Consider the following 27,796-nt stretch of genomic DNA (forward strand, 5'->3'; position numbering starts at 1 on the left):
TAGCAATGACTGCTTTTTATGAGGCCTTTTAGGATAGTGGCAGAGGGAAAACGCGTACTGGATGAATCCAAATAGGCTTTCAAGTCGTTTTCGATCAAGGACCCTCCATGATTGCCACGGGAGCACACAGAACTCCATCAGACGCTGCAGGGAGTTCCAGCAATGAGAGAGCAAGCCCCATCTTAACCTGTCCGCTCCAGCAATGAGAGAGCAAACCCCATTTTAACCTGTCCACGCCACCGAGCAAGCCAAGGATAAGGGGGTTTACTCCGGTGTGAGAAAATCCTAACAAATACACCTTGTGTGTAAAAAACCACAAAACAAGTCAAGGCTTTTGAAAAAAGCATTTATTTCAAAGTACAACACAAAGTTGTATTTTTAAGAAATACACATTCAATCTTGTATCTCAAGACTTGGCTATGTGCATTTCAGTTCATCTTTAAAATAAGTTCAGGTATACAAATGTTACATACCTCAAGTACAAACAGCACAGAAAATGCATATGGTCTCAACTGAATGTTTTTACATTCATTCACTGTTCTTAAGTTGACTTACATTTCTGTAATCTGCTTTTAAACCAAGACAGCCTTACTTTAAAAAAATACTCTGTATTTTCAGCACAAAGTCCTCATACAATTTTAAAATTAGATCTTGGCGCATAATATTGCGAAATTATTAAAAACCAAACTTGGTAATTTAACAAAATTGTCACATGCCAGGACTTCTGAATCAACTCAAATTATTTCCTTAGCTGTAATGTCAAATGTGTTCATACAGATAAATAAAGCATGGGGAAGACAGGTGGTCAAAACGCAGTTAACGGGAAAGGTCCTCAGATGTACAGGTCTTATTAGAGTTTGTGGCTCAGTCCAGACTTTTCTCTAAAAGCACAACAGCAAATCTCATGTTATCATAATTGCAAGAAAGATCTGAAAGAAGCGAGTGGTCTGAGCCTGCCCTGCTTGGGTCTGTTTTGCAAAGATGAGGAGGGTGGGGAGGGGGAGCTGCAGTAAGAGCCTTAAACAGATGTCTCAGAAACTGGCACATCATGATCTAGACGAGGGCCCACTATGTTTGTTTGTTTGTTTGTTTTTTGCCTAATTTAATTCTCGTGAGGAAAGTGCGAATTAGACCAAGGGTCCGAGCTTCTTCTTCCAATCGTGGGGCTCCATATCCGCCACGGGTTGTAGGTCTGTCCCAAGTCGTCAGCTGGGCTGGAGGCAGAGGGGGCGTGGGGAGCAGCGGAGTTTTCTGTGCCCATGAGGCCGATGCTTGCCAGCGTGTTTGCTGGAGTTGTGAAGGGAAGGGCGCTGCTAAGGTTGCTGGACCAAATGGAGTTGCTGAATGGAGTGGTGGACCACAGGCCGCTGGTGTTACCGAGGACCGACTGTGACAAAACAAAGTGTCCAGCACTGAGCCCGGCAGGCAGAGGGTCAAGTGGGTAAGGGGGTAGGGGTAAGGGGGTAAGGCTACAGAAAAGATGAGGCTGGGGCACGCGTTCCTCTCACTCTGCTCACTTTAGAACAAATGTTTTACACATATATTTATGAGCAGATGATTCTGATCTTTTTGAGACAGGGTCTTGCTCCATCACTCAGGCTGGAGTGCAGTGGTGTGATCATGGCTCACTGCAGCCTCAAACTCCTGGGCTCAAGCGATCTTCCCACCTCAGCCTCCCAAAGTGCTGGGATTACAGGCATTAGCCACCGTGCCGGCTGGTTGTGATATTTTAAAAAAGACAGCCCGTGGACCAATCCAGCTCTGCCTACTTTTGTAAAGAGAGTTGTATGGGAACACAGCTGCGCCCATCGGCCTGTGCACTCCCATGGCAGCGGTGAAGCACGGCCTTCAGAGCCTACAATAGTCACTATCTGACTCTATACAAAGTTTGCTGACTTCTCTTTTAAAGAGTGGTTCAGGTGGTTTTAAAACAGAAGGTTGAATAATTACACATGAAGACAAACTTTGGAATCTGTAAAGCTGAAATATCTATTATGAAACCTTGCATGTCTAATTTAGTTTTTCTGAGAATAAAGAGGCAAACACAGTGGGGTCATATTTTTCTGTCATAATTTTGTGGAAGCCAGAACCACTAATTATTTTCCTTGGCAAGAATGCTCTTTTGGTGCATGATCTTTGCAGGAGACTTCGGCCAAGAGGCAAACAAATGCGCTCTAGAAAATCTAAGCTAAGAGACAAGGGCTTCTCAGCAACGAAGTAAACGCAGTATCGAGCTTGCTCCTGGGAGCCCAGTGCCTGCACTGCACAGATCTAAAGGCTTCCCTCAGCCATCTGAACCTGCCACAGGCCTATGGCCACCCTTGGGGTCCATTTACAGGTGGGGAAGATGCAGAAAATGCCCTTGATCTATTAGGACGGACTCCAGAGACCAACCTCACAGCAGTTCCTAAAACTTCCTGCTTGTAATGGCTCTGAAGAACATCGATCGATCATTTTGACAGAATACGAAGACAAAGCAGTGAAGATAACAGAAGGACTAACCCACCCCTCTGATACTGCTATTGGTTGTTTATAACTGTGTCAGTGCCATCCATGTGACAGCAATGGCAGGTGGCGAGTGAGTGGGCCAGGGCCAGGCCTCAGCCCCAGCCCCAAGTACTCACTGTGGCTGTGTGGGTCGGGGAGCCGGAACTGGCTGGCCAGGAAGGACTGGGATCTGTCGCTGGCGAGTCCCAAAGGTATGAAGGGCCACTATTAAACTCGTTCCAGCTCCTCTGTGAGGCCTGATTGCACGATCGAGATAATCCGAGTTTGCTGAAAACTTCTGGAAATAAAGCAACAGTCGTCAAGTCCGTATTTGGTTTTGCCATGATCACCACGGCATGGGGCTTCACTCAACGGCATACCTCCCACCACTGCTCCTGGAGCCACCACACCCACTGCCCCAGCCCCACCACAGCCCAGCGGAAGCAGGGGCAGGGATGTCCTCCAGAACTTGAATGCACAGTGCACGAGCTGATGTGCCACTGATGACATCCAAATGCAAACATTCCCCACTCTCACATGATAGCTAATGCGAAGCCTCCATGGTGACCTCCGGTTCTGGACAGCAAGAAGAGGACCCCTGGCATGCTCAGGGCCCCATTTCAGATCGGAACCCTTCTGTGAAGCCCTTCAGTACCTGCCGTGGAACTCACACCAACTGGTGCATGCACCATGTCAAGCCCGGTCCTCTGCCCCTTTGGGCTGCTGGTGTGTGTGAGGGAGGAGGAGGGGAGGGGACCCTTCCCAGGGAGCTTCCTGTGGGGCCTCCTTCCACAGCGCTGCTGTGCCGTGTTCTCCAGCACACAAAACCACACCTCCCCTCCCTTCCTCTGTCCACAGGCTTATTAGTTACACATCTAGTGTTAAACACTCACCACCAGTTAGATTAAAAGAATTTCCAAAGGCGGAGAACGAATTGAGGGGAGTGAAGTCAGGGCTGCTTGGGTTGCTGACGGGACTCCACAAACCCGAGCTAAATGTTACAAGAGGAAAACGCAACACACAGAAATGTATGGTGGTTAGTGAAAACGGATCCATAGTGCACAGCTTCACAAACAGCAGACACTGCTTCAACTGGGGGTACTCATATTAAAAACGAAGACAAAAGGAGGAGCTGAACAATGGCTGCTTCCCACAAGGAATGAGCCGGAGGGAGCCTCCGAGCTCCGGATGCCCTATCACTAGCCCACAGCCCGGTTCAGAGCAAGTGTTTTGCAGAGAAACAGACCTTTTTTTCCTTCTGTTTGCTTTTTGGTAATGGAGGGTTTATTTAAAAACTATTTCAGGCCGGGCGCGGTGGCTCAAGCCTGTAATCCCAGCACTTTGGGAGGCCGAGACGGGCGGATCACGAGGTCAGGAGATCGAGACCATCCTGGCGAACCCGGTGAAACCCCGTCTCTACTAAAAATACAAAAAACTAGCCGGGCGAGGTGGCAGCGCCTGCAGTCCCAGCTACTCGGGCGGCTGAGGCAGGAGAATGGCGTGAACCCGGGAGGCGGAGCTTGCAGTGAGCTGAGATCCGGCCACTGGACCCCAGCTTGGGCGACAGAGCGAGACCCCGTCTCAAAAACAAAAACAAAAACAAAAAACCACAAACAAACAAAAAAAACCAATTTCAAATCTAGGACTCATTTCCTATTAGTGCAAAGTAGGTACATTGGGGCTCTATTGTGGCTTGTCAGGAAAAGTCAACCAAGGTGACTGCTGCATGGACAAGCCTGGCTCACGAAAGGGGCGTGGCCAATGATTTACCATAAACTGTCTAGTATTCGCTCCAAATTTCCCTCCTCCCAAGTAACTGTTGCTCTTCTGTTTTTAACGATCAGATCCCATCTCACCACAGGCCAGGAGACGGAGGAGAGTGAGAACAGGTTTAACATGTGTGCCTGCTGGGCTGAGACAGGCGTGGGTGCCCCTTTCTCTACCTGGACCCCCCCAGGGAAGGCACCGCAGCCGGCTTTCTGCTTCCACCCAGCAGACATGATTTCTTAGAGGCACCTGACCACTTCTGACAAACGCCTCCTTGTCAATCAGGGGAAGGATGCCCTGAAACCCACTTATGGATAAAAGGTGCTAACCCAACTTGAGAAGCCTTCTGTCTTTCTAGCGGTTAGTGGTGGTCTACCGTACCTGTCTGAGCCATCGCTGTCAACAGGAGCGTGTGAAATGCCCAGGGTGCTGGAGAAACCTGTTTTGTTCGAAGAAACTTTAGCAAAGCCATTCCCACCTGTAACAATGGACGCTCAATCAATGGAAGGTACATCAGGGCAGAGGTCATTCCACCAGGCCTGGCGCCCGGCGTGGCAGGTCCCTGAAGCAAAGGCACTGACCTGGGCTCTTGTCGTAGCCGGCCGTGACTGCAGCAAAAGTGGGGTTGCCGTTCTTGCCCGGGAGTGAGGCTGCCTTTGTCAACTTGTGTTTGCTTCCATTTGGCTGCTTTATTTTAGGGTCGCTTGAAAAAGAAGCAAAGAGAGAACTCATTCCTCAGCAGTGCCCTGCCTCGGAGAGGGTGTGGGGCTGGCAGGACTGAGCCCTGAGTGGGCTTCTCTGCAGCGGGGCAGCTCACAGAGCATTGCTCAGCCTCATGTCACATGCTCTGGGGCCTCAGACCGCTTAATCAGAGATAGAGGGCATTCTGGAGAAAGGTAAGAAAACGAAAGATCACCATGAAAGAGACCAGGGCGGGGATCAATTTAGGGACTGGCAGAGGCTTTGATCACACTTTTGTGAAGAACGCTAGAGCCACCCGGCAGGAAATGCAGAGGGCAGGCACTGACACTGGGAAGGGCTGGGCCTCAGGGAGTCCCCTTTCCTGCCAGGACACGGCGAGGTGCTCCTGTGGCAAGGCCCCTAAGCGGGGTGGCTCCCCCAGCCTCGGCGGTTACTGCCTCTTGGGCAATGGGGGGCAAACCTGACCCCAGGCTGGCCGGTGATGCGGTGCACAGAAACCCATGCCACGGCGAGGCACACGGTGAGAACGCCATCTGTGACTGTCAGGCTTGCGCTACACTGTGGCAGGCGGACACAAGCGAGGCTCTGTGCCTCGGAGAACAGCATGGTTCCTGCATCGTCTGTGTGGTCAGGAGGCTGCCGTCCCGGGTGTGCACATCCCCTACTGCAGCACCTCACCCAGCACAACAGTCTTGGACCAGATCCTGCCCTTCTAAGTCCTAAACCAAATTGTCCAAAGGCGAAAATATAAACCCATATTCCCAACTCACAGGAATCCCCTTTAGGTCTTCACGTAATGCTTAGTAAATGTTCACTGGCTCCTCAATGAAAATATCCCTCTAGTAAGTTAAACGGTGCATTTCTCGGTCCACGGGTGGGAAGAATGACTGGATTAGAATGGGAAACGGGTTACTGTTGGAGCTGGGCACCAGCACAGCAGCAGAAGAGGGGGTGGACCCCATGTAAAGGGGCCCACACAAGCCGGCAGTCGTCAGAAGTAACACCAGACAGTGGTCTCTGGCTGGTGTTTCTATGTAAAGGGTGTGACACTGGGTTTCAGGCACGTTTCGAGCTGAGGACTGGAAAGGAAGCAGCAGGCCTACCTGCTGGAGCTGCTGTTGACGATGCTGCTGTAGCTGCCCCGGGCCACGAAGGGGCAGGGGGCGGCCGGGGGAGACGGGGAGGCAGGTGTCGGTGAGGTCTGGCGTTGTTTTAAGAAAATGTCTGCGTTGAGGGTTTGCAGAGAAAGTTTATAAAGACTATCGGTAGCTGGAAATTAAAAACGAAAGGGCTTGTTAGTGTCGTGTTTTGATGAGCAGTCTTCCAATCACTCTGAACGTTCTCTAGACGATGCAGAACTCAAGCTCTTCTACAAAGAAGAGAACAAATGAAAGCTCTTAGATGTGTTCTGTCTGTTTCACAGGTTTTAAAGGGAAAGCAGCCACATCTCTGCACTGGGGATCTGAGGGGAGCAAGAGCGTGCCCTGTCCCTGCCGTGTCTTCACCCCCCACCTCAGCGTGCCCTGTCCCTGCCGTGTCTTCACCCCCCGCCTCAGCGTGCCCTGTCCCTGCCGTGTCTTCACCCCCCGCCTCAGGCAGGGGGGAGGGTCTTCCACGGCCTCCAGGGGTGGAGCGCTGAGGCTGCTGCCTGGGGACCCGGAAAAGCCTCGTGCCTACACGCAGGTTTACAGCTGCTGGAGGTGCAGCGTTCCAGGCTGAATCCCCCAGTTCAGTAAAGCCTCTCTGTTGGCGTGATGGGAACGTGCAGCTCTGATCCCTATGCAGCTCCTGGTATACTCCCTCTGATCCCTATGCAGCTCCTAGTATATTCCTGTGTCCTTTAAGGTAATGTCTACACAGCTGTTTTAAAAATCTAAAACAGGCTGGGCACAGTGGCTCGGACCGGTAACCTCAGCATTTTGGGAGGCTAAGGTGGGAGGCCTGCTTCAGCCAGGAGTTTGAGGCTGCAGTGAGCTGTAATCACACCATTGCACTCCAGCCTGACCCCGCCTCTAAAATTAAAACAAAAAATTTCGGTCATAAAATAACATTCTCAGTACATGGAAATATGTATACCTTTTATCAGAAAAATGTATCATTTTGCACATCTATTGTGTGCAACGTGGTGCTGCTGTAGCTACTGCAAGAGGAAGAAGGTGAGGGGAGAGCTGTGAATTCCCGTCACCACAGGGCACAATCCCCAGTCCAGGTCTGCCCAGCTGGGCGTCCTCCCCCTGGCTCCCTGGCTGGCCCCTCCTGCCTTGTGAGATTTCTGCATACCCTGAGTACCCCCCGCTCCACTTCTCCCGTCCCCTCGCTGCCACATTGCAACCGCTCTGCCTGCGGCCACTGCTTCCCTGGTCATACTCTCTAGCACAAGCTACTTCTCCCCCACCCCCAGGGCTCAGGGCTCAAGGCTCAAGGCTCCCCAGGGCTTGGCTAGGTCAAGGCTCTAGCGTGGCCCTACCGAGTAAAGCAGCCTTCCCTTGGAAGCCCGTGCTCTCCACTCCCCACTCCCCCATCCTCAGGGCCGCCTGCTACCTTCTCTCTCACCTTCCCCAGTGCTGCCGGTGCTGGTGCCAGACTCCCACCTGCCCACTCTCACCCCTTGATGACGTGGGCCCCTCCTCGCTGGCTCTGTGGATCTGCTGGCCTGATGCCCACACTCAGGACGTGTCTCACACTGCTCTCCTGTATGAGCCCTGCTCGAATCTCCATGTCCCCCTCACGCTTCTCTGAGGCCTCCCATCTGACACCACGTCCACACTGTCAGCTTGCTATCTGCACAACTGTCCTGACCCTTCTCTAGCCACCTTCTCTGGCCTCCCTCCGCCCCGCAGCGACTCATCCCCTCGGGCAGCGCCCACACTTGGAGCCGCTGTGCTCCGTTGTGTGCGCTGGATCCTCCCAGGTGCCTGTCCTGGGGAAAGGTGTGGGCAGCTCCTGTGGATGGAATATGTTTCACAGGGCCCACTGCTGCAGATGCTCCCAAGACTGTAATGATGAAATGAAACAGGAAAAGCCCCTACGGAACAGTGCTTGAGGCAGGAGTGAGGGGGAGACTCAGAACAGTACGGGGGGTGCAATTAGAGAATGTTTTGATTCAAATATTATTAAAATTTTCCTTTGTGTCTTCTGATTTGCCTTTTATTAACCCTTTGTATTTTTTGCCTTTGTAAATCATGAAATTATTCAAGGAGAATTTTCTCTGCAACTCATATGGTACAGGGCACCATGCTAAGGGGTGCTACTTGGGATGGAGCGATCTTTACACAGAGGCTGCACAACTCCACCAGTAACTACTGCCACGTGCCGGCTGCACAGTCTTGGGTGGGACCAACGCTTTCACCCCAAGGAACTGCACTAAGCTTGGCACTGCTGACAGCACTCGCAGAACTTCAGGTCTGAGCAAGACGAAACACCAAGGGAGGCGAAGGGAGGAAAGGGGATGAGAAAGCGGGGGCAGAGCAGGAAGGTAAAAGTGATGGGGAGCATGTGGGACCGACTCTCCTGGGTTTCCTGCACCCATATTCTCTATCGAGTGGAGCTCTGCTGGAACATTTTAGTAAGGCTGGCAGAGCAGAGAGGTCACAGGGCTTGGAACCAGTGTAAAGGATTGCTGGGCTAGAAAAACAAAAGGACTGCACAGACGTGGGCTGAGGAGATAAGCTCTGCATCTCTCCCCACTGCACACTGGGAGCTCTGCCCCGAGGCACCATGCTCAGATGCACCAGCTGGCCTCTGCAGAAGAGCCAGGCAGGAAACTGAGGCCTGCGGCACCGGGCTCTTCACAGTTCCTCCTCCAGAGGGCTGGCCTGCCATTTCCCACATCCCCCCCGAGGGGTGGCACCAGAATCTCCTGCCTAGGGTCAGGTCCTGTCATCCTTTCCCATCCACAGAGGGAGTGATGCCAACATGTGGCTCAGGTGCCACTGGCTGGGGATGCTGCCCGCCAGCTTGTGGCCGTGTCTGGCTGTCGCCCGCTCTCCCGGCAGCATGATGCCTGTGTTGTTACGTCACCAGCACAGCTCATGTCGCCTCACTGGGCCTCAGAACGCCCCTGTGAAACTGGCTCCAGGGGCTGTGTTCTGTTGCTGAAAGTGGCATCTGTTTAATGGGGAACTGCCTAAATCGTGGAGTGTTAAGCCGAGGGCCAATGGCTAGCAGAAACCTCAGGGGGCTCCAGGAAGCAGAAGCATCCCGCCTGGACACACGGACCACCCACGGGCTTCTTCAGGATTTGCTGAGTGAAGGATTTAGGATTGTATCTCACCCCAGGCAAAAAGTAGTAGTAAAAGGTGCCACAAAGTCTCATGGCAAATAGGGCTACAGGATGTATCTCAGACAGCATCCTTTCCAGGATGTATCTACACATCCTGGCGAGAGCACGGACGCCCCAGCCGAGCCTCCAGGCTCTCTGCCCTCATTCGGCCCAGTGAGCCTGTCCTTGGTCTAACCCTTTCACCTTCAATGACCCAACTGTTGCTCAAACCTGACTGCATCTCTGGTCTTCCTCACTCGCCCTCTGGCACACTCCAACACAGTGGTGAGCGCGGACCGGTCAGTCCTAAGGCCAGGACCTCTCTTGGTCCCAAATCCCTGCTGTCAGCCCCTCCCTTTGCTGGTCTCTCTTGTCCCCTATTTCAGGTCAAGTGTCTACAGGGTGAGGACTTCTATTTTGGTTGACTGTGCCTACTGTCTTGATTTACTGCAGGCTGAACTGCAGAAACAAGGTCAAGAAGGTAGTAGGAAAAATAATGAAACCTTTGTGTAGGGTGCTTATATAAAAAGACATGGGTGAAGTTGAGAGGAAATGGAATTTTTACAAAAACAATTACACTATAAATGAGGAATTCATCAGGTAAAGGACTGCTGAGTCAATGCTTTTATAAGGCAAACAATTCTTTAGAAGATTAACCACTCCAAACAGACCATTCCATTTTGCACACTGGGCAGTGGTGTGCTAGAATACCAGCTCCCTGAAAAAAAAAAAGTCGATGTGAATTGTTGAATGATTCCCCTGATGTAAATAATCTTACCAGGACTGATTTCAACCTACAGCAGTTTAGTCACTGATTAGGCCAGTTAACAACGGGCTCTTAGCTGGCAAAGCGCTGCCAATGGGTATTTTAAAGCAGCATGCCCCTGAAGAGTTCCACGCCCAGAGTGGGGAGGACTGCGGGTCAGTGGAGCCCTGTGGTTTCTCAGCCACTGTACTTACAGCTGCCGGGTTTGTGAACTGGAACAGAATCCCACTCCGGTGGGGGCGAGTCTTTTTCACCCTCTGAGCTACTGGTGTTGCCTAATTCTTGACTATTCGGGAGGAATTTTGCTAGGGCAGGTGGTCTGTTATCCACTAACTTACTTGTACCTGCACAAAAATCAGAAAAGAACATGGTTAATGGAGGATAATTGCTTTCTTTCAGGTCTACTTCAGTGAACCTTCTAATGAGGACAAGAACGCAGCCTTAGCCTTGCATGACTAATAACTACTGACTGCGTACTGATAATGCACAACAACTGTTAACACTACGAAAAGATCTGTCAGACATGATCACAGAGAACAAAATGACAATACCTCTTGTTTTCTGGGCATTTCGTGATTTGGATCCACTTGTCATTGCAGTTGGAAGAGGAATCTTGCTTGGGAGATTTCTACGTTGCTTACTTTCCAAAGGGGGAGTATACGGTAGTTCTAATGAACTGAAAGACAAACATGGATGGAAAATACAAATGTATTCCTTTGTCTTGGAGGACGGAAGTCATTAAGATTGTAATTCTTCTACAATACAACTGCATGCAGGAAGCTAATGTAGCTTCCTGGGGAGTTATCTACCCTTGGTCCTCACTCAGCACCGGCTGCGTGCCCAACTCTGTCGCTAAGACTGCCCAGCAGTCAGTCAGCACTTGCAGACTGAACCTTTGCTATTCCGAGTGCTGACAATGAACTGAGGTCCATTATTTAGTAACACGTACTGGGAGGGAGGATCTGTCTCAGATAAGGCACAGAAAGAAAACCCTTAGCACCAACTTGCTGCTCAGTGCTGGAAGTGCAGTCATTCTGCCCGTGAGTGAGTCCCTCCCAGCATCTAGACTCCCACCACTGAGATTCCTGAACACGAAGACTGTGAAAGGTCTCAGATCTGCAACATCAGAGGCTCCACTATTCAAAACTGAACACATTTTCCTCATAGAAAATTATGAGGTGACCCAGAGCTATGTTCCTAGTTACTGCAGGGCATGGGCTGGGATGAACTTTCTTCCTTATTCTTGAGCTCAGGGTTAATCTTAGGCAAAAAATTTAAATATTCTTTTTATTGATTTATTTAGAGTGACACGCTTTCTGAAAGATTTTGAGGTAAGCCTAAGATAATAAGCATGTATAAATAGGACAATTAATTGACTCTCAACTTCCTGTCAGCCACACACAATAGGAAGTGTGATGAGCGATCTTAAATTTCCAAAGCTCAGTGAGTGAGACAGGAAAACCTGCCGGGACAGCAGCTGGAAAGAATGAATCTCAGAGAAAAGAACTGGGTAGCCGGCCCACGGAAGACAGCATGGTGAGTGGAGTACCTGTATGGGCTACAAAGGCATTCTTTATGAAGCCGCATCTCTAATGGCCGCCAAGACCATGTCCGGGACTGGGAGGACCTCCGGAAGGAGCTCAGCTAATGTGGTCCAAGAAGGACCTTTTCCAGCAAAGGCTGAGATGCAGCTCAGAGAGCCCAGTGGCTCCTTTGGAGAAATCTTCCAAGAATCCTCAGGGATCTCCACGGAGCTCCTGGTGACAGCTGTCAGTTCAGGGCTGAGCTGACAGCTAGCTTTTCATCACAAATTTGCAAAGTCTACACAGACGGTATAAAATGGATGCATCTCCAGCATTTCCCACATTTCAGCATGCTTCCTGCCCCCACCCCTCAGGTGTGTGATACCACTGAGGCCTCCCGGCCCCATCCTCCAAGTTCTTCATGCACCATGTTGCCTTCTGTCCTCCCGAACCACAGGATACAGTGTGAGAAGGGTTCCAACTTTCCAGATCTAACGGCGCCACAACACCCTCGCTCCCCAACATCCTCAGTGTCAAGTGTGAGCTCATAAATGAACAAATACATTTAAGAAGGCTGTTTACAAACATTTTATAAGGTGGTAGGGTGAAAGGACATTTTCTTTTCACTCTTTTGTTGCTCTGTATTTCACATTTTCCATAGTAAGTAGGTATTATATCTGGAATTAGTAAGAGTAAACCAAAAAGCCAAGGGTTTCCATTAGCCCAAATAAGTAGAATTTTAGGTAGGATAACAAACTGAAGTGAAAAATCCACTGTTTATGGACCAGATGATGAATGCTACAGTATTATAAAATCTTTTGTATCTCTTCCACTTCTAACCGACAGGGTTATTTAAAAACCCCATCTTCTAAAAATAACCCCAAAGGCTCCCATAGTAGACACCAGCCCTCTGGTGGTGGAGGTGGTGTGGGTGTGATTTATTTTTAAGTGTGTGTGGGTATCTATACAAAACTAAATTCTGTGCCCCTGTAAAAGTAACTGGTTTTTAAGAAGAAAGGTGCCAGACTTCTGTTATTTTTGCTGATTCATACTTTCCTAAATTAAGCCAGATGATCTCTATCAAGAAACCTTTTTTAAGGTTTCTGAATAAAATGGATAATGGCCAACTTAATTGAAGCAATTCTTTTTATTTTTTTGAGACAGAGTCTCACACTGTCACCCAGGCTGGAGTGTAGTGGCGCCATCTTGGTTCACTGCAACCTCTGCCTCCCAGGCTCAAGTGATTCTCCTGCCTCAGCCTCCTGAGTAGCTGGAATTACAGGTGTGTGCCCCCATGCTTGGTTAATGTTTGTATTTTTAACAGAGATGGGGTTTCACCATGTTGACGAGGCTGGTCTCAAAGTCCTGACCTCAGGTGATCTGCCCTCCTTGGCCTCCCGAAGTGCTGGGATTACAGTGGGATTACAGGCGTGAGCCACCGTGCCCAGACTCAAGTGATTCTTTTTAAAAAGGAAAACAGAAAGGTGGTTCAGATGCCAGGATTTATTTATTTATTGACAGGGTCTCACTCTGTTGCCCAGGCTAGAGTGCAGTGGCGCAATCACGACTCTCTGCAGTCTCTTAATTCCTGGGCTCAAGCAATCCTCCTGCCTCAGCCTCCCTAGTAGTTGGGTCTACAGGTGTGTGCCATCATACCTGGCTAATTTAAAAGAAAACATTTTTGTAAGATGAGGTCTTGCTATACTGTCCAGGCTGGTCTTGAACTCCTGGGCTCAAGCAATCCTCCTGCCTTGACCTCCCAAAGTGCTGGGATTATAGGTGTGAGCTACCACACCTGGCCTATTTTTATAATATATTTTCCCCCATTTTTTAATAATAATGTTTTTCTTTTTCTTAATATTCTGAGATTTCGTATTTTTATTTTTGCTTTTCACAACGTTACACCTGACTGGGGCCTGGCCTATTTTTATTCCTGTAATACACAGTACACACCTCTGTCTGGGGAGGAGAGAAGCAGACCTGAGGACACAGCTCGGGACGTGACCGGCCGTGGAGGCAGGGTTTTCCCAGTGCTGACAGGTCTGGGGCTGGCGTGTGCAGTGTGGTGTTCACGGCCCCTGGCCCTGAGTTGAGCATGTTATTTAAGCAGATTTTTAGAGATAATATGATTAGTTTATCTACTTAACTTCTTTTGCTTATTTTAGATTATTACATTTATGTAAACATATACTGTTGATAAACAAATAGAAAAACAAAAGGATCAGTGAATACTCAGGATCCTAAACCAGGGATGCCCTGGGTCCTTCCTGGTTCTGTGGAAACCTTCAGTGCCTGAGATCTGATTCCCATTCCCTGGCATCTCTGACACAGACTTCAGTCTTCTGGAGGTCTGCAGGCCCGTTTCTGTGTTGCCACAGCTGGAAAACATGGTGAGATCAGACTGCTGCTGCAGCCCCACACTCCCATTTCCTAGAAATGATTTTTTTGAGGTCAGCTCTTGGGAGTGTGGATGGATGGGAGTGAGCCGTTCCTTTGGCTTTATCACCTCTTATAAAGCTTCCAAAAGAAAGTGATGATATATGCCTTATTAATGACATAGCTTATGAAAAGATGTGTACCTGTCCTTCAGATATGTGGGATCATATATTAACACACTAAAAGGTGACAGGAATTTCAGGAGTCACTAAAGCTAGGACTGGCCGTGATTCTACCTGAGGGACAGTGTTTGACATTTACTATCAGAATGCAGTGGAGTCAGAGAATAGCTCTGTTCAGAAAGTCAACCTTCTCTGGTTATTAAAAAAACCAGTCTTTATCTGATTAAATGACTGATGAACTAATACATTCTGACTCTCAATACTTTCATCCCCGAGTTCAGAAAAACGAGAGATCAGTGAGTTTAAAGAGATTAGATAAGGGAGGTTAGAAGACAGGTTGCATACAGATTTCTTCAGTTACAAAAGACAGTTTCAAGTACACGGCTTGAATTGTGTTCTGGTGATGATTTATCTTTTTTATTTTTGAGACGGAGTCTCGCTCTTTCACTCAGGCTGGAGTGCGGTGGCGCGATCTCGGCTCACTGCAAGCTCCGCCTCCCGGGTTCCCGCCATTCTCCTGCCTCAGCCTCCCGAGTAGCTGGGACTACAGGCGTCGCCACCACGCCTGGCTAATTTTTTTGTATTTTTAGTAGAGACGGCGTTTCACCATGTTAGCCAGGATGGTCTCAATCTCCTGACCTTGTGATCCGCCCGCCTCGGCCTCCCACAGTACTGGGATTACAGGCGGGAGCCACCGTGCCCAGTCGATTTATCTTTTAACTACATATTAAGAGAGCATGGGTTATTGCCATAACTGCCCTTTGACTGGGCAGTTCAGGACTGACCAACCTACGCTTTTTGGTTTACCAGAGAACTAAAAACCCTTGCAAAGGTAGTGACACTCAAGCAATGTCTCTGACTAACTTTCCAAATGCAAATTTGCTAATGGTCAACTTGTAAAAAAAAAAAATCAGAATACAACAGAAGTCAGTGGAACAGGAATGGGGGTTAGGATTAGTGTGTTCTATCTGCTTCACAATACTGAGCTCAGGCATTAGGGCTAATCAACAGGGCCAATTTGGTGACAGTCACCTATGGAATGGTATCTCTAAGGTAATTCTTAGAAGCCCTGATTTTAAAATTTATCATCATAGGAATTATTGCATGTCTACCTCACAAGATTTGTGCAAATGTAAAAATGAGGATTTTCATTGTTTGGACTTATTAGCCTCATTTACTTTAAAATATCTGATCACTCACCTAAGCCTGTGAAAGGCCTAGAAGAAGAATCTCTAGCCAGTAGCCCAGTGTTATTCCTGTCCTGGGGTACCAGGATATTGGTGTCTCAGGTGGGTTTCTCTCAGGAGAGATCCAAGTATGTGAACCTCCTCTGCAGAAGAGGTGATCTCCTCTTCTTTCTCCCCTCAAATGATCAACCACCTGACACCATTCTGCTAGACGTTCCTTCTACCTGGGCCAGACTGCTCTCAAACTGTGGGACCTGGTCACTTGAACTAACAATTTCCACAGAAGAGTAAATTTTAGGTACAAATACTTCATTACTAATCACCACCATATACTGTATTATTTCATAAATTCAGGAACAAGGTTACATTTTACTGCAGTAACCACTAATTTCTTACTAGCTTTTGGGTTCTACAGCATAGGACTAGCCCTGCCTGAAGCCGTAAAATCTAAGGACAGAGTCTAGGTCAGTGGTGCTTTTGTAAAACTCAAGTACGTTTCCCAGGATGAGAGTAACAACAGACCTTCCACAGATCTAAGGTTCACACTTCCGATGACAGACAAGCCATGTCTTCCTTTTAATTTCACACCTAATTTATTCGACTTCCTCTATCACTTCCCACTGATCACAACCCACAAGCAGGCAGATAGCAGCTCCCATGCTGATGACGGTTCCATACGATGAACCAGGAAAGTTATTATTGACGCACCAACACTAAAATTATGAGGTAGACGCTGAGCCAAGGTTAAATGAAAATGTGAAGTAACTTCAGTTAACAACCCAACAGTTCAACTCACTCATCTCCCTGGGGAAAGAGCCTGCACGAGCCCTCCCCGTGGGGGCCACTGAATCCCGTCCCATGGGGAGGAACTAGAATTATTTAATGGTAGAACTGTCTGACTGCTGACATCTGCCCTGAACCACTTTTACGGAAGAATAAACTTTTCCAAGTTTCATGGCACAGAACTCTAGATCCCAACTGGCTTAACAATTCAACAGACCCAGAACTCTTTTGGAGGAAAGTCATGCTTGTGCCTGTGGTTCAATCTTCAAGGTCATCTTTGTGCAGAAGTAAAATGGATCTCAGCCTGGGACTGAATCACCAACAGAAATTTTCCTTCTACATTTTTACAACAGATTGTGAGCTCTGCCCTCTGCACGTCTGACTTGAGAAGCATATGGCTGTTCCGAGTCAACAAGAGTACATGTCAGGTGACAGAAAAATCCCAAGAGGAATGTGATGCCGCACCTGGATTTTGCTATAAACCCCCCTAAAAGCCAAGCAGCTGACCAAATCAAAACAGCACCTGGCGTTTGCCAGCAACTTCTTTATAGACCTTATTTCTCTGTACTTTTATTTCTCTCACCTGGGTTTCACATCTGTTGGGATTTCTTTCTTAATTAAGAGTTTTTTGCTTTTTTGCTTCACTTGAGACATTTCACTTTCTTGTTTTTCAGGCATGGCTTGTTTTCCCTTTTGCTTTTCTGTATCCTGTAAAAAATGGACACTTAATTGCTGAGAAGGATTAATAAAATGACTGAAATTAGTTCCATTTTAAGATACAGACACAAAATCAAAGATGTAAAAATATACAAATCATATATGTAAAAACAAACCCCTTTCTTCAAATCTGTCTTCATTGTGGTTCTGTCAATTTTTCGGCCTTCTTTAATTTGTCTCGGCCCGTGCGGCGGCTCATGCCTGTAATCCCAGCACTCTGGGAGGCCAAGGCAGGTGGATTGCCTGAGCTCAGGAGTTCAAGACCAGTCTGGGGAACATGGTGAAACCCTGTCTCTTCTAAAAATCCAAAAAATTAGCTGGGCATGGTGGCACATGCCTGTAATCCCAGCTACTTGGGAGGCTGAGGCATGAGAATCACTTGAACTGGAGAGGTGGGGCTTGCAGTGAGCCAAGATCATGCCACTGAATTCCAGCCTGGGCAACAGAGCGAGACTCCATCTCAAAGTAAAATTTGTCTCGACTATGTTTTGGTGAGTTGGAGTTATAAAGAACATCATTTTAATTTACACTCATATCCTGACTGGAGGTGATGGTGGCAGTGGCAGTAGCAAACTGGTAGCTTCTTTTCAAGCACTGGGGAGTAAAACATGTATTCCCCTAAAAGAAAAGTTCAGTAGAGACTGCAGTATAAAGTCAAGCACTCCAGCCATGCACCCCATCCTGAGCACAAACTGTCAGGACAAGAGAGCAGTGCCGGTAGCACACAGGGGCCACGCTCGCCTGCCTGCGACTGCGGCAGGGTTCCGACTGGTTTAATGCTAACAGCTGCTCCTTCAATGGGAGGGGCTATTCGTCCACTTCATCCACACACATTTACAGGTCACCCACTTGGTGCCAGGCCATGGGATTACCAAGAGGGCCCAGTTTCTCCTCCTAAGGATGGTGAAGTCTAGCGGGAGGGAGACACATGATGGACGCCAGCAGGGACCTCTGCTGTGGAAATGTTACTGGCCATTGCAGCAGCACAGAAGGGCCGTCCTGCCCACTCGAATGTGGAATCTGGACTGGGTGGCCACACTCAAGATGCATCTTAAAGCCGTGCTACCCAGCACAGCCAGGACCAGGAAAGTACAGAACCTGCCCCACGTGTTTCTGTGGCAATCTGACATCGTTGCAGCATCCGAGTGTGAGATCAGTGGACCTGTCTCCCGAACAGGGTATACATCTACTCATGTATTGTGTGTGTGGTTTTTTTTTTTTTTTTTTTTTTTTTTGGAGACAAAGTACTCATTCTGTCGCCCCTGGGCTCAAGCGATCCTCTCACCTCAGCCTCCTGAGTAGCTAGGACTACAGGTACATGCCACCACGCCCAGCTAATTCTTGTATTTTCTGGAGAAACGGGTTTCACCATGTTGCCCAGGCTGCACTCAGGTGCTGCTGAACCCGCCTGGGGAGCTGCATGTGGAGTGGGCTGTGTACTAAGAGCAACCTGGTTCTCCGCCACAGACAATCTGGGAAACTGTTCACGGGAGCACTGGTGGGGACCGACGGGGAAGCACGGACTCAGCAAAGGGGGACGGCGATGGCTGTGCAGGGGAGCTATAAGCATGTGGTGAATTAGCGTCTACCCAAGAGCTTTACAATTTATGATTATGAAGACAGCTTGGATTTTAGTAGGTCACACCCGGTGACTCCATTTAACTGTCAAGAGTAAATAGCCAGAGCTAGGGCTGAAACAGCTCCCTGGCTCACACGTCGTTTGAAACCATTTTGAGTTACTCATGAAGTCGCTGAATACTTGGCCCATCGGGTATTTTGTAAACCGTGAGCTTTTCGAGGACTAGGGATGTGGCCTTTTGTCCACTGTTGGTGCCTGTGCACCCAGCACGTGGCCTGGCACGTGGGTGCTCAATTCCTGTGTGTTGACTGAATGAGTAGAACAGAATTGGAAAAGACGTGCAAGAGAAAATGACCTATCCAAGTTGGGATTTAGTTGAGAAGAAAATACACATTAACAGACAGACTGAGATCAGTCGCAGAGAAATAAAAGCAGCCTCTATGCAGATTGCCGAGCAGGAGGAATGACAACGCGCTGGAGGGCAGGAGGAATGACAACGTGCTGGAGGTGACAGGGTAGTAACCAGACAAGCAGGTCTCACGAAGGATGTCAGTTCTGAGCTGCACAAATAGCATGGAAGGAGCTGGGGACACAGGAGGGAATGAACAACAGGGAGCTAAGAATGACACCAATGGCTGAGCACAAAGCACTGGCCGCTGGGAGCCACTGGAGAGGGGCCGCAGTGGGGTGAGCAGGAAGAGGCCGGCAGGTGGGAAGGGAGGTGGCAGAAAGGTGTGCAGAAAGCCTGGCCTGAAAATGCCTTCCTAGCTCTGATGCACAGGGTTTCAACTGCTGGGATTTTACTCAAAGTTCAGCACAGGGCTTTCTGCTTCTCTGAAGTCATTTGTTAAAGCGCTAGAAACCATAGAGCTCCAGCACTAGCTCGGAGTTGGGCTGGGGGTAGACAGAGGACCTCGGTAATGGTAAGGGAACGCAAAGGGGAAGGCGGCTGACTTGAAAGTAAGTCACATATAAATTTCATTTTAAACATTAATGCATGTGAACAAAACATTGATGCTGGAAATCTGTAAGAAGTCATTCCTCGGTCACTAGACTAAAACTAAAAAAGAAAGTCTGTTCTACAACATTAAAGGCTATATTAGGATCAGTTTAGATTTGAAATCTATTGATCTAAAAATCAAAGTGCCAGAGTGGGATGATTACCGTTTCTTGCACACCCCACACTACTCACAGCAGTAATCTGACCCCGTCACTAAGGCCCACTGGACCCGACACTTTGCACTGCTCTTCCTGCTGTGGTAACAGCCCCGGGAGCCGAGGCCTCCCGCGGGCAAGGCAACTTCTTGGCGTGCTGATGTATCCTGGGCTGGGCTCCTTGTCCCCGGGGGCCATTAAAGCCTGGGGTCTTTCCTGGGGCCACGCTCCCTCCAGGGCAGTCACCACTCTACTGCTTGGGAGTAAGCTGCCACCAAAACCCCGCTTCCAGCAGGTGCCAGGAGCAACATGACAGGAAAACACAACCTAATTAAAATGGTAGCGTTCCTTCTCATTCTTCTGATCCTTAAAATCTGAAAGAAGTTTCATGAGCTAGAACAGTTACTACTCCAGACAGTCCCTAGCTTTCAAGCAGTGTTTCCAGTTTCTAACCGTCTTACTTTATTAACATGCTTCCAACTGTTCCTCCCCGGAGGACGTGGAGCCATTCATCCCCAGAGCTGTGAATGCTGTCTGCAGGGGAGTGACTCTGGAGGCATGGCCGGCACACGAACCACTCCTCAGTGGGTGTTCATGCTAGATTTAAACATTACTTTTGTACTAAAACCAGAATCTAGGAGATGGAAGGTCTTGTGCGCTGCAGGAGACCTCTCTTTCTCCCTCGTGTTTTGTTTTGTGAGATCAGCCCGTACCTCCTTGAGGAGCGGCTCTGTGTCGGGGTTGGAGGTCTCTGTGGTGGTGGAGGAGCTGTCATCATCAGCCAAAGAGTCCTTCAGCTCATCTTCCTGCGGCTTTCCCTTTCCCTTCTTCTCCTTCTCCTCTTGCTTCTTAGGTGGTTTCACCTTGCGCTGAAGAGGTTTTCCTTTCCCTGAGGATAAAAATTAAGGTAAAAGAACTCTTGATTTTTTTTTTTTTGAGATGGAGTCTCGCTCTGTCGCCCAGGCTGGAGTGCAGTGGTGCGCTCTCGGCTCACTGCAAGCTCCGCCTCCCGGGTTCACACCATTCTCCTGCCTCAGCCTCCCGAGTAGCTGGGACTACAGGCGCCCGTCACCACGTCAGGCTAATTTTTTGTATTTTTAGTAGAGACGGGGTTTCACTGTGTTAGCCAGGATGGTCTCGATCTATTGACCTCGTGATCCGCCCGCCTTGGCCTCCCAAACTGCTGGGATTACAGGCGTGAGCCACCGCGCCTGGCCAGAACTTCTGATTTTTAAATAGCCAGCTTGGAAAACAAAACAATTACAACTTTTTTTTGAAGAGGCTGGACTCTTTTCTGATTAAAAAAGGTTTCTTTTTTTCTTCTCTAATTAAAGCTTCCCAAATCCATTTGACTTTGTGATGAGAACAATTTAAAAAATCAACTTTACTGAGATAAAACTTACATACGATAGAACACACCCATTTTAAGGGTACAGGTCAGTGAGTTTGGACAAACCTGACAGTTTTGACAAATCTGTATGTCTGTCTCAGAATGTTCGTAATATTCTCCAGAGGGTGATGGAGCTTAGAAAAGTTACAGAAGTGGAAACCAGAGATCCTCTGACATCTGCTGGGAGATGGAAGCCTGACGGTGACATGAACAATGAGGCACCCAAGTCCTGCCCTTTAGGTGTGCTGAGTCCCCGCAGTGTAGCCACAATGGCTGGGTTCAAACCCTGGCAGCTTTCTACAAACCAGCTGCCTGATCATGGCCTCTCATCTGGAAGATGGAGAGACAAGACCATCCAGGGCTGTACTGAGGAATTATACAATCCCTGGGAACAGTGACTGGCGCGTGGGTGCTATGTAATGCTATACATATATGGACAGAGAGTAAAATGGACGTACAGAACGCCAATTACTTTTAAAAATCTGGATGCTATCAAGACAAACGAGAACCAACCCCGAACGTATTTCCCAGCGGTGTTGTGTGTGCTGGGAACACAGCAGTGAACAACATAACCCCTGCCCTCATGGAGCTTACAATCCAGCAGGACTAGACAGAGGCAGAGAAAGCCCCGGGTTCTAGCACCTCAGATTGTGCCTGCAAAATCACCTGGGCAGGCAGGCAGGTGCAAGCTGCAGAAGCCACACAAGCCACATTTTAACCCAGTCTGTATGGGTCATAATTTCTAATACATCCCTTCAGTAATGGTGACTTAATACAAATTAATTAAAACTCCAGTGTTTTATGCGTTATCCCAAAGAATATCACCATTAATGGGTGCCTGCCAGAGACTCAAACCTCAGTGTTGAAAACGGGTTGTCAAACTGTGGCTCATGGGCCAAATCTGGCCTGCAGTCTGTTTTGTGTGGCTTGTGAGCTAAGAATGATTTCTACATTTTTGAAGTGGTCGAAAAAAAGACACACATGAGAAGAGGCAACAGAGATAGTTTGTGGCCCACAAAGCCTCACACATTTACTACCTGGCCCTTTATAGAAGAAGTTTGCTGAGCCTGAGCTAGAAAAAGAGTAAGTAAATCTCTTAGTGATTTCCAGGAATTGTCATTTCATCATTTATTGCACACTGATTCCAAGAAGTGTTAGATTTGAAACCAAACTGGGATAGTAAGTCTCAAAAATGGAAGGGGCATGGACTAACTAGTTTGTTTAATTACAATCGTGCCACTGTGCCCCAGCCTGGACAACACAACAAGACCCTGCCTCAACAAACCAAACCAAATCAAACCAAATCAAACCACACCAACAAAAATCTGGCCCCTGACCTACATCGAAGAGCCAGAGCTTCTCCCCACCACGGCAGACAGGAAGGGCAATGTCCTGCTTTGCTCCACGAGCTCTGGGATTTCTTACATTTTGAGAGTTCAACAACAGCACAGGCTGAAAAGACCTCAAAATTTCCCATACAATCAAGATCAGTTCCCCATATAATAAACTTCTCATCTGCAATTATATAATTTTATCATGCTTAGGTTTACTGCGTGAGGGGTAGTAAATCTGTATAAATAATCCGTATTTATAATAACCTGAAACTTCCATAATAAATACAAAATGGCTGGAAATGAGTTTTCAAAAACTAAACTCAAAAAGTGAAGCAATGAATAGACAGATCAACAGTTTTTGATTTGTTAGATCAAAAAATACCTAACAGATCAACAGTTAAGCTGAAAACTTCAATAACAAAAGGTTAATTCAGCTCACGCCTGTAATCACAGCACTTTGGGAGGCCCAGGAGGGCAGATCACTTGAGGTCAGGAGTTTGAGACCAGCCTGGCTAATATGACGAAACCTCATCTCTACTAAAAATATAAAAATTAGCTGGGCATGGTGGCGAGTGCCTGTAATCCCAGTTACTCAGGAGGCTGAGGCAGGAGAATCGCTTGAACTCAGGAGGTGGAGCTTGCAGGGAGCCGAGATTGTACCACTGCACTCCAGCCTGGGTGACAGAGCGAGACTCCGTCTCAAAAAAAAAAAAAAAAAAAAAAAAAAAAAAAAAAAAAAATTATTGCACGAAAGAGTAATTTACCCTTTTTACCTTAAAATCATCACCTTATTAACTCAATATGCAGCCCTTGGACTTCTGTCCCTAGCACCTTAACAGATGTGATTTCGAAAAGGCTGACAAGAATCTCTAACCTGTTGAAGCCCATGACGCCCGTCATTCCTCATTCTACACGACCTTCCCGTTCCACTGCACACCGCAGAGTGTACCCCCCGAGCCCATGACGCCCATCATTCCTCATTCCACACCACCTTCCCGTTCCACTGTACACCACAGAGTGTACCCCCCGAGCCCATGACGCCCGTCATTCCTCATTCCACACCACCTTCCCGTTCCACTGCACATCGCAGAATGTACCCCCTGCCCCTGCCGGGCCCCACCACGAACCCCTTCTTCTGACAACTTCACAACTGGCTCTGTCTTTGCTGGTATTCCCTAGAGATCTGCCTTTGGAGCTTTTTCCTTTACATTCTCCCTAGGGCTCAATTTCACTAACATCAACAATCCAAACCCCAAATGTCTGAAACCGAGTTAACGATCCTAAAAACATCGCATGGGTTCTCAAGTTTGTAATTATTGTTCTTAACCAGAAACACTTTAGAATAACCCATGGAATGCTAAAAAGAAAATACTGCAGTCTGGGCCCGACCCCTCAGGGTCTAGGCGCCACCCCTCAGAGAGGTTCTGACTCAATAGTTCTGGATGGAACCTAGAGATTCTCCTGGGCACCAGGCTGAGAGCCCCCGGTCCACGGCATCAACATCAACCACCCAGAACCTAGAGATTCTCCTGGGCACCAGGCTGAGAGCCACTGGTCCACGGCATCAACATCAACCACCCAGAACCTAGAGATTCTCCTGTGCACCAGGCTGAGAGCCACTGGTCCACGGCATCAACATCACCCACCCAGAACCTAGAGATTCTCCTGGGCACCAGGCTGAGAGCCACTGGTCCACGGCATCAACATCAACCACCCAGAACCTAGAGATTCTCCTGTGCACCAGGCTGAGAGCCACTGGTCCACGGCATCAACATCACCCACCCAGAACCTAGAGATTCTCCTGGGCACCAGGCTGAGAGCCACTGGTCCACGGCATCAACATCAACCACCCAGAACCTAGAGATTCTCCTGTGCACCAGGCTGAGAGCCACTGGTCCACGGCATCAACATCACCCACCCAGAACCTAGAGATTCTCCTGGGCACCAGGCTGAGAGCCACTGGTCCACGGCATCAACATCACCCACCCAGAACCTAGAGATTCTCCTGTGCACCAGGCTGAGAGCCACTGGTCCACGGCATCAACATCAACCACCCAGAACCTAGAGATTCTCCTGGGCACCAGGCTGAGAGCCCCTGGTCCACGGCATCAACATCCATCCAACCACCCAGACTAGGAGCTACCTCAGGGCCATGTATGATTTCTTCTGCTGTTTGGATTCCCAAGTTCAAATGTTAGTGGGAGGGGAGACAACGTGCCTTCCCTAACCTGATTAGACTGGATGGCCAACGTCTGGCTGCAGGCAGTCCCTGTCCCCACAGGCCGCGCAGGGAGTGGCCCGTGCCTCCCGCTTGCCCCTGGGTGGGCTGGAGCAGGAAGCTGACGCTCAGGGCAAGCGTGTTCCTAAGGGTCTCGTCTCTTCCTCAGGGCTGGGTTCCAGGAGAAAGACTGGGCTTCAGGGAAAGGAGAGACTCCTCCAAATCTTTTGTTAGGTCAGTAGTTCTCAAAGTGTCCCCCATTGCCCCAGAGTCCACATCACCTGGGACCTTGTTAGAAATGCAAATTCTATGGCCATTCCAGACCTACAGAACCAGAACTCTGCGGGTAGGCACAGCAATCTGTTTAACAAGACCTCTAGGTGACAGTAATAATGCATGGTCCATTTAGGAATCCCTGGGCTGGGCGCAGCAGTGGCCTGTAATCCCCAAAGGTTTGGGAACCCAAAGCAGGAAGATCACTTGAGGTCAGGTGTTCCAGACCAGCCTGGGTAACACAGTGAGACCTCATCTCTACAAAAAATTTTAAAATCAAACTAGCCGGGTGCGGCGGCACACACCTGTAGCTCTAGCTACTCAGAGGACTGAGGCAGGAGGATCTCTTGGGCCCAGGAGTTTGAGGTTACAGTGAGTCATGACTGCACCACTGCACTCCATTCTGGGTCACAGAGTGAGACCTTTTCTCCAAAAAACCAAAACTAAACCAAAACAAAACACAAAACAAACAAAAAAAAGCAAACACAAAAACAGAAGAATTCCCTGGCTTTTAGGTATAAATTTTATCTAGGTTTATCAGAGACCTGTTGGGGGAATTGCTGGTGAAAATGCAGGGCCTCATTTCCTATTTCTCTGTCCCCTGGGACTCTCTGGTGGGTAGGTGCTGTCATTCGGAGCAGAACTGGGGGAATTCTGAGTCCCTTGGAAGAAATGATCTAAACGATGCAATTTTGCCATCAATCCATCAGTAGGAATGGATTCTACTTCTAAAACCTCCAACTCCGTTCTCATGCACCCCTACTGCCCTCCCTAAGCCCAGGCCTTCCTCAAGTGTTGCCTGGCCACCCACAATGGCCTTGTCTCCCTGCTGAGCATCTCTTCCTGCCCCATTCTCCCACCCCACTCCGTTTTATACACTGTCAATAGCCTGACTTCCTTTTGAAACATTTTTAAAGCTTAGAAATGTTATCCTGTCCCTCATTTTCTATAGGATAAAGTTCAAATTTGGATTCACCTACCTTACCAGTGTCTGCTCCAGCCTATCCCTAAGTCTTCCACATGCTCCACCCTTGACCTATCAGGGCCAATTGTTGTATAACATATATAATTATTATTTACCAATTAAAAAACCAGAATTCAGAGGGAGACTGTCCTTTCAAGGAAGAATTAATGAACTCAATGAACAGTGGAGAAGACAGGATGTCTCCTGGATGAAGCGTCCCTGAGGCTGGTCACCCTGCCTGTCTGCTCCCACGATCTCCACACAGACTCCTCACCTACTGAGGTCATGTAATCATTCAGGTCTGTCTCTGGACATGAAGCTCTTCTGCAACATTCTCCCTGAGATCGTCCCTTTCCAGGCTCCTGGCATGGACTCCCTTGACTCTATTTGCCATACAGCATAAGCACCTAAGGGCCGGGATAAGGCCTTACTCATCTCTCCAGCCACAGTGCCTTGCACAGCACCCAGCACGTGGCAGGTGCCCAGCAGCATCTGCCAGGCTGCACGAGTCAGTGTTTCGCCTTCTCAACAGTGAAGTGTACCAACACTGTGTGACCTGCTCTGAGACTCACTAACCCAAGTCCAAATGCTTATCCCATCTCAATCCTTTATAAGTCACTTATCCCATCAATAAATAGACTGCAATGCTCTTCTGGGACAAGTGCTTATGACCAGTGAGTTTGGTTTTTGTGAGATCAGTACCAATCTGTGGCTTTACACTGCGAATTTCTACAAATGACTTTCCAATCCCATTTCAGTCTCTACACTTAGTGGAGCCCAAGATTTTCCCTAATTGGGAAACATAAATCTCATTTAAACAAACACACCAACCAAACACCTGGAGATTTATACGTTTGGGAAGATGGAGCAGATCTTTTCCTTATTCTTCCTGCCAAGCACAACTGAAAACTCTAGGCAGTGTACAAAAAGCAAAGAAGATGACTGAAAGGCAGAGAAGGTGACAGACTGGAGGGAGACTGGGGTCTGAGGACAGGCATGATGGTAAGGTTCCCGGGTTTTCTTTCTGCCACACACATCCACTCAGAAACACCAATGTGCAGAGATAAACAAAGCCTCAACAAGTCAGCTCTCTCTTGCCAAAGGTGCAGGAAAGGGGCAGTCTAGCAAGACAAAGGCTGCAGGCCAACACCACAATAAGAACTGGGGTGCCATCTCTACCCATGCCAACAAAGGCCAAAGTGGGAGCCAAGACTTCCACCTTTGCAAGGCTGTAACCAGACATCCCAGCATGCTGGTGGTGGTGCTGTCAGGGAGGGCTAAGCAGGGAGCTGAGCCTTTCATTCCCGACAGTCAGTAACGAACACCCCTTCCCGGCCACGCACTAAGGAGCCAACTCCAGAGGAGGCCTAGTGGACAGTCAGGACTTCTACCACTGCCCAGCGGGGTCAGCAAACACAACATGGGAACCGGAACTCCCAGCCCTACCCAGCAGTAATGAGGAGCCTCCCTGCCCTTGCGTGTCAACAGAGGACAGCAGGAAACCAGGACTTCTAACTCTGCCTGGCAATAAAAAGGGGGTACAACCCCTTCCTCTTCCTCTGCCACAGCAGTCAAAGCCGGCTAAAACAGAAGGTTTAGTTAGGTAAGATCCAGTCTCAGAACATTAATACCCAAATGGTCCAGGTTTCAATCTAGAGCCACTCTTCATACCAAGAATCAGAAATTTCTCAAATCAAATGAAAACACAAACAAAATAATAAAGAGATGCTGCCAACACCAAGATGAGAGAGATGTTGAAATTAGCTGACAAAGCCATCATAAAAATGCTTGTTCAATGAGCAATTATGAACATGCTTGAAACAACTGAAAAAACAGCCTCAGCAAAGAAATAGAAGCTAAAGAAGAACAAAATGGAAATTTCAGAACTGAAAAATATAGTAACTGAAATAAAAAGCTCACTGCATGGGCTCAGAACAGATGAGACAGGAAATAATCAGTAAACAAATATAGACAATTAGAAATTATGAAAGAAAACGGACTACAAAAAAGAACAGAGCTTCAGGGACCTGTGCAATTACAACAAAAGATCTAACATTTGTGTTATCAAAGTCTCAGAAGGAAAGGAGAAAAAGGGAGGGCTGAAGAAGTACCTAAAGAAACAATGGGTAAAA

General features: G+C 48.4%; 1 protein-coding gene across 5 annotated transcripts in view; it reads right to left on the reverse strand.

Annotated features, from left to right (window-relative positions):
* Positions 1–332: 332 nt before the first annotated feature.
* The window catches only part of TMEM131 (transmembrane protein 131), a 257,449-nt gene continuing 229,985 nt past the window's right edge, over positions 333–27,796 (reverse strand). For 4 of the 5 annotated variants that reach the window (XM_005575031.4, XM_065526617.2, XM_074011020.1 and 1 more), the window contains 10 exons: positions 20,199–20,374; positions 16,618–16,742; positions 10,535–10,659; positions 10,178–10,327; positions 6,060–6,225; positions 4,836–4,957; positions 4,636–4,732; positions 3,381–3,478; positions 2,625–2,785; positions 333–1,387 (listed from right to left, as the gene is read on the reverse strand). In XM_005575031.4, coding sequence (XP_005575088.3) covers positions 1,103–1,387; positions 2,625–2,785; positions 3,381–3,478; positions 4,636–4,732; positions 4,836–4,957; positions 6,060–6,225; positions 10,178–10,327; positions 10,535–10,659; positions 16,618–16,742; positions 20,199–20,374 — 1,505 coding nt within the window. In that variant the 3' untranslated portion in view covers positions 333–1,102. The remainder of the gene's footprint in view (positions 1,388–2,624; positions 2,786–3,380; positions 3,479–4,635; positions 4,733–4,835; positions 4,958–6,059; positions 6,226–10,177; positions 10,328–10,534; positions 10,660–16,617; positions 16,743–20,198; positions 20,375–27,796) is intronic. The other variant, XM_005575032.5, reaches the window with a different exon arrangement.

The sequence above is a fragment of the Macaca fascicularis genome, chromosome 13, assembly GCF_037993035.2.
Source record: "Macaca fascicularis isolate 582-1 chromosome 13, T2T-MFA8v1.1".
Lineage (NCBI taxonomy): Eukaryota > Metazoa > Chordata > Mammalia > Primates > Cercopithecidae > Macaca > Macaca fascicularis.